We start from the raw sequence: 9,643 nt of genomic DNA on the forward strand, positions 1-9,643 counted from the left end.
CTGTTGTGTGTCTCTGTGTTTGCAGGCCTTTGGGTGATTGTGTGTGTGTGTGTGCACACATCTGTAGCCACCTGTTCATGCCTCTGTGTTGGAGATTGTGTGCGTGGTTGGTGTGTGTGTGTTGCTTTAGCAAGTGTGTGTGTATTTGGGAGGTCATGTGAGCACACCTATGTCCTGAAAAAACGTATGGGTGTGTGTGCGTTGCATGTATGTGTGTTGGCACGAGCTCGTGTGCGGGTGTGCGTGTTTGAGGGTGCGGGACCAGAGGTGTATGCCTGTGTACTGAAGATTGTGTGTGTTCCTTGAGTGTCTGTGTGCTGTACAGGCCGTGTGTGTGTGTGTGTGTGTGTGTGTGTGTGTGTGTGTGTGTATGTTGTTCCGGGGCCAATTGTGTATTCTTCTGTACTGGAGACCGTTCGTGTATGTTGTGGGTGTGGGGTTACATGTGCAAAAGTGTGCATGTGTATTGGGAAGCTCACTGCAGATGCCTGTGAACCAGAGAATTTGTGTCGCGTGAGTGTGTGCGTGTGCGTGAGCACGTGCATATGTGTGTGTTGGAGCGGCTCAGTGTACATTCCTATGCGACACAGACCGTGTGTTTGTTACTTGTGGGTATCCTGAGGGCAGGTGTGTGTACATGTGTCTGCGTGAGAGCCAGTTGTGAATGGATGTGTGCCTAAGACCGTGTGTATTTGTTGTGCGTGTGTGTGTGTGACTTTTTGGGCGGAGGGGGGCTGTGTGTGCTAGTGCCAGGCCAAGCATGTATGGCTGTGCTGGAGACCTTTTGTGAGTGTTGTGCATGTGCTTGCAAGTGCAGCTGGGTGTGTTTGCATGGGCAAGTATGCATGCCTGTGAGCAGGACACATGTGTTTGTGTCTTATGTGATCTCAGTGTGTGTCCATGCACAGGTGTGCGTGTGAGTGGACGTGTGCAGCCAACATGCATTCCTGGGGGCGCAGATTGTGTATTTCTGCACATGTGTGAGAGAGAGAGAGAGTGGTGCCTGTCTGCATGGGTTTGTGTCTGCGTGCGTGTGTGCGGCCATCTTCTATCTGCTGTGTCAAGCCCGGGAGTGTGGGTGTGTGTCCTATGTGTGTGTTTCCATGAGCTCGTGTCTGTGGTGCCTGTCTCCGTGTGTTTCCAGGCACATGTGATTGTGAGTGTGATCGGCCACTGGCACATACCTGTGTGTCGAGACTGTATGCATGTATGTTGTATGTCCAAGCGTTTGCATGTGTATATGTGCGTGTGTAGGCCCCAGTCAGAAAAGGAGAGGGATTGCAGGATTTCCAGCTCTGCGGATTATGGAGAAATGGGCAAGAGGCCGAGGGTAGCCATGTCCCTCCGGACACACAGGCCTCGTGTGCATTCTGTGGTTCTTCAGGAATCTGTCTCACCTCTCGATGCATAGACACGCAGGGGCCAAGGCAAGGAGGGAGGGGTTGGAGTTGTCAGGCGGGTGTGAGGCACACCACCCATCTGTGCTGATTGTACAGATGGTTTCAGGTGTGGGCAATAGCTAGGGGTTTCAGTCTCCTTCCCGGGCCGCACACCTCTTGTCGTGTGGTCCCTCTCACCTTCCCGCCCCGGCAAGGGCAATGCCAGAAGTCTGTCATTGCACAAATGTCACCTGGGACTGGGAGTGGACATGGACAGCATCCACATGAAGGGCAAACAAATAAAAACTGGGGTCCAAAGACCGTGGGTGCGCATATGAAATCCACTCTGGTGGAAATGCATGGAGATCCAGTCGGGCACTGTACCTGTAGATATGTGCACGCTTCTCCCGCGTGAGACAGGGGGAGGGGGGCTGTGTGAGAAACCCCTTTTTGTCGGTGATGCCTGGAGACAGGCTTCCATTGGCACCAGACCCACGGCCCCAAGCCTACTTTGCAGGCTCGAAACCACACTTGGGCATCTCTCACCACATTTGTGGGCCAGCTCTGGGGTTGTGATGGCCCGGCTTGATGTTCCACTCACGGTCGGACCCGGCGGACCCAGAGAGGGGAAGGCTAGGGAGAATGCATTCTCCTCTGCAGGCCAGAGGAGCCGGAAACCCCTTCCCTGGGCATTTGTGCAGTTGGCAGAATGCAACGGAAGACAGTCCGTCGCTGGTGGTGCAGGCGTTCGTCCTGCCTGTCGCCTGGGTGCCGTGCTCAGCCCCTTGCTGCCTGGCCTTCAAAGAGTGGGCACTGAGGTCACCGAAAGGGCAGACAGCATCCACCTGGCGGACAGCATCCCTCTGCCGTCCTCTCCACAGGGTTGGTACAGACTTCCTCTTCATAGACGGGCAACTGGGTCCCCTTTGCTGTATGCTCTTGGCTCCAGGAAAAGGCATGCGTCCCTCTGTCCTCCATGCCAAACACACTGTGTGCCTGTGTGACCGTGTGAGCGTGTGTTTGTGTGGGCCCTCAACCTGGCACCTTTTCGAGGGTCACCGGCCTGGCTGCCGGTCCCAGAGGGGGAGATGGCTTTGATTTCCTGGGAAAGGAGCTGCTCCGAGACTCATCTGCGTCTTCCTTCCTGAAGCCTTTAGGTTCCAGAGGCCGTGTGGCCAGAGGGGTCAGAGAAAGAGCGCCGGAAGCCAAAGTCAGAGAAGAGGACGGAGAGGAGAGCGTGAGGAAAGGACAGGCAGACCGGTGGACAGAGCGCTCTTCGTCGCTCGTCTTCTGACCAGCAAAGGGCATGCGCTGGGACAAACTGTAGCCGCACAATTCCGCCAAGCAGGCAGGCGGTTTCGGGGCCTCTGTCTCCTGGAATCGCACGATGAATACTCCAGGGCCTGGGCTGACCATTTCCACGCACACTGGACCAGGCTTCCCGGTGGTGCACACAGTGTCCCGAGTCTCAGAGGAGTCTCTTCGGGAAGGGCGAGGTACAGCTTCGCATTGTTGGTAGAAAATCCAGGCAGAGGGCGCGCCCGACGAGGCCGCGGCAGGGGCGTGGGTGGGGTGGTGGGGTGCGGATCGTGTTGTGGGGCGGCGTGGGGGTGGGAGGGGTGGGGTCGGGGCGGGTGGGAGCCCGAGGCCCCCCCCGAGGAGGAGCACTGGCGGGCTCCCTTGCTGGATGGCTGTCTCCCTTGCTGGAAGGCTGTCTCCCGAGGGGGCGAGGGGCGGGGCCGGTGGCGGCCACGCCCACCACCGTGCGACTGGTGGGACCCGGGGGCCGGCCCGCGTCCTGGGCGTGCCTCAGGGACTCCATATCTCCAGGGCCGCACGGGTGCCCCGTCGACGTCGTCTCCTTGGACACCTGGCCCCAGGCCCTTGTGCGCATGCGTCCCAGAGTCCGGAAGCATCCGGGAAGAGACCGTTTTCGGTCGCCGCCCCTGGGCGCCGGACGGAGCCCCACCTGCCGAGCCGCTTGCGGAGGCCTGCGCTCACAACTCCAGCCTTTCCCTCGCAGCTGCCCCAGCGAGGCAGGGTCCGGGGGTGGGGAGGCGGGCTTCGGGGGAGGCGGGGCGGTCCCCAGAATCCTGGACCTGCCTCAGTCGAGGAAGGGGCCGGTCACGAGGTGTCTGTGCCCGGGGATAGAGGCCCCCGGGGCGCGCCGGGGGCGCTGAAGGCCCTAGGTGTGGGGATGGCAGACGAGGCTGTGCGGGAAGGGGAGGAACGATGGGAGAGAGAGGATGCCATCCTGGTGGTGGAGCTGGTCCTAGTGGGGGCTGACCTGAGTTTGGTGCTGCAACTGGCCGTGTTGGAGGGGGAGGACGGAGAGGACGAGGAGGACACGGAGGAGGCCGCGGAGGAGGTAGACGAGGCTGACACGGAGGAGGAAGACGAGGCTAGGGAGGTTGAGGAGTCGGAGGAGGAGGGGGAGGGGGATGGTGAGGGAGGGGAGGCGGAGGAGGAGGAGGAGGGGGAGGAGGAGGCTGACAAGGCTGTGGAGGAAGAGGGCGAGGAGGCTGTAGTGGCTGAGCAGGAGCAGGGGGAGGAGGAGGAGGATGTGGACAGGGAGGAGGAGGGGGAGCCTGAGCATGCTGAGAAGGAGGAGGCTGAGGAGGCTGAGCAGGAGCCAAGGGCGGAGGAGAAGCCCGAGGAAGAGGAGGAGGTGGAGGGGCCTGAAGAGGCTGAGCAAGAGGAGGGGGAGGAACAGGCTGAGGAGCAGGCTGTTGTGGAAGAGGCTGAGGTGGAGGAGGCTAAGGAGGAGCATGTTGGAGAGGAGGTGGCTGAGGCAGAGGAGGCTGGGGAGTGCGAGGAGCCTGAGGAGGGAGAGGAGGCTCAAGAGGCTGAGGAGGAGGCTGAGCACGAGGACCAGAGGGAGGAGGGCCAGAAGGAGGAAGAAGGGGCGCAGGAGCTACAGGAGAAGCAGAAAGGGGAAGAACAGCCAGAGGGGCGGCGGGGTCCGATCCCGTCCCCGCTCGAGGCTCTAGAGGCCTTGCAGTCAGAGCTGGAGCCCGAGAATAAACAAGCCAGCAGGTCCTCCTCTCGGCTCAGACTGAGCTATTTTCGGAGGCGGCAGCGTCACCTGGAACACCGAAGCGCCCTTATCCGGGGCATCCCTGGCTTCTGGGCCAAGGCTGTATCCTTGACGCTGTCATGGAGGAACCCGGATGTGGCCGGCCTAGAGCAAGAGGAACTGAAGGGAGGGGGCCGTTGAGTATCCAAATACATCGGTTGGAGAACCCCCCTCAACCCCAGCCACACCCCCGGCCGCGCCGCGGTGTGGGGGCCACGCTCATGCCCTGGTGATCCCGACAGCCTCAACATCCTCGTTCTGGGGGTGGGGTGGGGCCTGTGGGCCTCAGAGTGCTCTTGATGTGGCAAGAGGCACTGGAAGACCAGTGGGGGAGTAGGAGCAGAGGTCCAGCTCAGAATTAGGAATTAGGAGCCGCTGCAGGGCTTCTTCTCACAAAACAGCTGGAGGCAAAGCTCAGGTTCCCCTCGGGGTAACGCAGCAGGCCAGTGGCTGTGAGTGCCCACCTGCTCAGCCTGAGGCAGGAACGTGTGCTTGTCCGGAGATGAGCTAGTTGTGTCTGGCCGTCAGCACAGGAGGATGAGCTGGGGAGGGGAGTGTGGGGCGGGAGGGGTGGTCTCTGAGCATGCACAGCTTCCTGTGTGAGTGCCGAGATCTGCAGCATCCCGTGTGGGGACCCAGCGGGCCTTGATGCAGCCCGTGGGGAGGGAATGCAACCCGGGGAAGCAGAGGGGAGGCAGTGCCCGGCCGCTGTCCAGACTTGCTCTGTTGTTGTAGCGCTTTCATCTCCAGCCCTCGGAGGGTCCTTGACTCACAGCAGTTTGTGAACCACCCCCAGATGTCAGCCGTGATCAGTAAGGAAGATGAAGGCCTCCTTGGCTACATGACGGATTTGAAGGTGTGGCGTGGCAGACTGAGACCGGGGCGGGGGACGGGAGTGGGGAGCGTGCCGAAGTGATCCATCTCTGAAGTCAGGACGGGGAGGTTCTCCTGGACAGAGATTTCACCCCCGTCTCCCCCACTCTGCCACCCGGCAGGTGGAGGATCTCAGGTTTCCCCGTGATTGCCGCCAGATCCTGCTCTTCTTTCGCAAGAACCCCTACTTCCGGAATGAAGTCGTTGTGAAGGAGTATGTCCTCAGCGCTGCTGGTAAGAGGCCGCCGCCTGGATGGGCGGCCACAGGGACAGGAGGGGGGTCGAACCCGATTCTTTATCCGGTGCCTTCTCACATCCTTGTCTTCCGGCAGGGTACGGACCTTCTCATTCCACTCCCATCCAGTGGCACCAGGATTATGAACAAGAGGCCTACAGTCGCAGGGACCACAACACCAGTCTTAACTTCTTCAACTGGTTCTTTGACCCCAGCTTTGCCAGCTCTAGCAGGATAGCCGAGGTGGGGCCCTGTGACAAACAGCGGGAAGGACCCTGCTGGGCTCCCCGGCTGCTTGGGATGGGCCTCTGAGCCCTGCCCCGTTTCCATGCCAGATCATCATGGACGACCTGTGGCCCAACCCCCTGCATTACTACATGAGGAAGAAGGCCCCAGGAGAGGGAACCGAGAGGAGGACAGGTGAGGGACCCAGGGTGTGGATGCCGAAATGTGCGCCATGGGGCTCTGTGGAACCTCGGCTCCACCAATGGAGACCCTGAGGCTCAGAGGAACTCTCCAACGCAGGGACCCCGGGTCAAAAGGGCATCACCGTCAGAGAGGGAGATTGGACAAGTGCAGTGCCAAACGGCTTCTGCCTGGGGAATCTTGAGGCAGGCGGGGCCAGGCAGCATCCATGAGCAGAGCTGGAGAGGCAAAGGCGGGTCGGCAGCTGCACTTGGGGGAATTGTCATTCCGGGGCCATGAGCCCCAACCTCAGGTCTCCTAGCACCGCCTTACACTTAGGCCCACCAAAGTTGCCTCCCGTCATGCTTGGCAGAGACGGGTGGGTATCCTGGCGCAAAGGCTCACCCCGCCGCCCCGTCACCTTTCTGTGTTGGTCTGGACACCACCGTTGAACCCTTCATTTCCATAGGCAGCTCCTTTCCTCCCGCCCCCAGGCACGCCGAAAGCACTGGCCAGGGTGCACAGATTAGTTGAATACATGGGTGGAGGAAAGGTAAGGAGATCACAGTCAGCAGCAGGGAGTGGCATGGGAGAGGGACCGCCGTTCCCAGGGAGGGCCTTCAAACCCTGAAGCAACCTTACCTATGGCTCAGAGAAGGTACACACGGGTCTCCTCCTGTGTGCGTGTGTGTCTGTCTGCGTCTCGGTGTGTCTGACCCTCCCAGGGAGCATCAAGAATTTGAGATGAATATGAGGGAGCATCACACTTGACCGAAGCCAGTCCAGAAGCTTCAGATGCTCAGGCGAGTTCCTCTGCGCAGGAAGTAACCGAAGAGTGGTGCGGGGGCGAAACATGGGGCAGATTGAGGCCCCAGGAGCCCTGGAAAAACATTGAAAGGTTGATAAACAAGGTCAAGTGTGCTTTGTGTGTGTGCACGCGCGTGTGCGCTGGCGCTCGGGTGTGCGCGCTCCCCTTTGGGGATGGGGGTCGGGGGAGGGCCTGAGCACATCGGCCTCATGTGGGTGTTTGACTTCTCTGCCTGGGCATTGCCGGCCCGTGGAATGGCTCGGCCTGTATGCTTGCCCAGAGGGCTAGGTCACACATGCGTGGGGACTGCATCCCAGGGGGCAGAGGTCCTTCCCCTGGAGGTGCGGGGGTGCTGGGCAGGGAGCGGAAATGAGACCAAGGCCCGCTCCCTGGGGCTCATCTCTTCCCTGGAGAAATGAGGACATTCAAGGAAAGGGAGCGACGAGCCAGGGCCAATGTGTGTAGGACCCAGGTTCGGTGGATGGAGATGACAGTCGTCCAGGGATGCTCCCTGGTGGGTGACCTCAGACACATCCACTGCAAACGCCACGGGGGAGGCGGGGGGAGAACCCAAGGTTCATTACTCAGTTGAGCGGGCGCTGGAGCTCTTCCTGGGCCTAGGAATGCGCACAGGCTCTTGCTGACACGGTCAGCCTCTCAGAAGCAGCAACGATGATAGTGAGTGTGGGTCAGGCCTGATGGCGGGACGGTGGGAGAGGGGACAGAGTGAGGTGGGAAGGTAGGAAGGATGGCACTCTCAGTCGGGCACAGGAGCCAGGCCGAGCGTCTAATCTGTGGGGAAAGACACGCATACACACACACACACGCACAGATGCACACTCAGGGGCACAATCACTCACCCCCCATACAGACACACTCTTTCAGGCACTCCCACACACTGACACCCACACTCACTCTCACTCACCGCCCCACCCACACTCCTTCACTGACCCACATCCCCTGACATACGCCCACTCGGTCCCTCACTCAGGCACACACTCACTCAGCCCCCTCCCCCACAGGCTCCTTCACTCACATGTCCTGACACTCACTGACGCACCCATGCTCCCCCAGAAGCCCTAGGCCCCTGTTTCCCTAGGGCCCTCGTTTGGGGTCCGCCAGAGTGCAGACAGTCCGAGGGGAGGGGCGGGGGTAGCACGATTGGTAAGTGCAAGGGACGGGCCACTCACCCGTGTGCTCTCTGTCCCATGATGACTCTGGGCTGATATCCCTTAGCCTTCTGTGCGTAGGTCCATGGAAAGACCTGGGACATACAGAGTACCTGTCGCAAGTTGCACCTGGGAGGCGGTGAGGTGAGCCCCTGGGCCGCTCCTCCCCGGAGCGGATGACTGCTTGCCTGAGATGCCTCTGCTGAGGGAAGCTGGCAGAGGACTGAGTCCGCTGCCAGTACAGTGGGAGATGTGAGTGTTTGACCCATGGGGCTCTTCTCCATCCCCAGCTAAGTTGGCTGCAAGGGTAGCAGCCCTGTGGGGGACAGGGGAATACTAAACTTCCTGCCCCCCACCGCGCCCCACCCAGTGAGACTGCCCTCTCCACAACATCTGGGAAGTGCAGCGGCTCTTTCCCAGGGGAGGGTTTAGCAGTCAAACCTCAACCATGCTTCTTGTCCTTTTCAATATGCAGGACGGATCGCCTGTCCAGCATCAGGTTGTGGATTTGATGATCTGTAGGACCTAGCCTTGCCCCTTCCAGGGTGGGAAGAGGCGCCTGAGGCTCTAGGAGGGAAGGCTTGGCTCTCTCAGACTACGGGGAGACTGGCCTTCTCAGCTTCTTGGTCTGTAAATGCCGGGGTACCCGCCAGCTGGCCATTGGCTCCGCTTGTGTAGGTCAGATGAAAGTGTGACCTCAGAATCCGCAGCGGGACCAGGATAGCTCCCATGTTGGGGCACGGTCTGAGGGTTGTCCTAGGCTGGGCCGTTTTGGTGGACCGCAGGGTGTTCCTCTACACTTGTGCGGTTTGCTCGGGTGTTGCTGAGGATGTAAAGATTGGGGGGAGAGTTGGGCATAGGGGCCCCCACCTCTCAGCATCTCTGGCCAGCGCTCGGGCAACGGCGTGAGGTTGAGGCCCGGCCCGGAGAGAAGGGTGAGGCGGGGGTGGGGGGCGGATGCTTTGGGAGATCAGGGAGCCCCAGATGTCAGGAGTCAATTGGATGCTGAGGGCGTCAGGGCCAGGGTCCCCAACAGGAAAGCGGGGAGCCGGGACAGCTCAGACAAAACTGTGCTGGCGTCCCGTTTGACCGCTTGGATAAGACCATGAGAGCATCCTGTCTAGCAGGCTCTGCAGGGGTGACCTTTCCAGCACGACCCAAAACCAAGCCACTAACCATGACACATCCGTCGCTGTCACGAGCTGAGGCACTTAGTCTCGAGATGTCGGCCCACAAGACCCATCATCACGGTAGACGGGGGCGTGATCCAAGCCCTGATTGGCAACACTTTGGCAACAAATCCACAGGCGGTCCACACTCAAGGTCCTGGAAAGAGCTTATAAGAAACCCTAAGTCTGAACGGGAACCCAGCAGCCTTCCCAGGGACTTTTGTACTCTGGCTCAATAAACTTTCCCTGCTGCCCAGTGCTCTTCGTCTGGTCTACCTCTTCCTTCCTCGAAGCAGCGCAGCCAAGACCCCAGGCACTAAGGGAACAAAACTCCTGTAACCCAGAGTGCAGTCTGATCGGAGAGGACCGCCTCAGGAATTCATGAGCGTTCTGGCTCCATGGTTCTGAAGCACGTGCTTCAGTCCCTGGCCTCTCTGGGTCTTCGAGTTCTTCTCTGCATAAAGGGTGGATCGCGGGCGTCCCACTTTGCCCGTGTTTCTGTGTCTTCCTGAGCGTGCCTTGCCTTGGT

General features: G+C 60.1%; 1 protein-coding gene across 1 annotated transcript; it reads left to right on the forward strand.

Moving 5' to 3' along the window:
- Positions 1-3,625: 3,625 nt before the first annotated feature.
- Positions 3,626-8,089, forward strand: LOC148161722 (testis-specific Y-encoded protein 3-like; the record flags this gene model as incomplete). The annotated part of the gene is made up of 9 exons (XM_088020617.1): positions 3,626-3,644; positions 3,890-4,047; positions 4,309-4,518; positions 5,234-5,311; positions 5,451-5,562; positions 5,661-5,806; positions 5,899-5,983; positions 7,876-7,940; positions 8,027-8,089. Coding segments are annotated over exons 1-9 (936 nt in total), but the record flags the coding sequence as incomplete, so codon positions are not given.
- Positions 8,090-9,643: the final 1,554 nt, after the last annotated feature.

The sequence above is a fragment of the Eumetopias jubatus genome, unplaced genomic scaffold (assembly GCF_037043125.1).
Source record: "Eumetopias jubatus isolate StellerSeaLion01/CBP00866 unplaced genomic scaffold, mEumJub1_p1.0 scaffold_86, whole genome shotgun sequence".
In the NCBI taxonomy this organism is placed as follows: domain Eukaryota; kingdom Metazoa; phylum Chordata; class Mammalia; order Carnivora; family Otariidae; genus Eumetopias; species Eumetopias jubatus.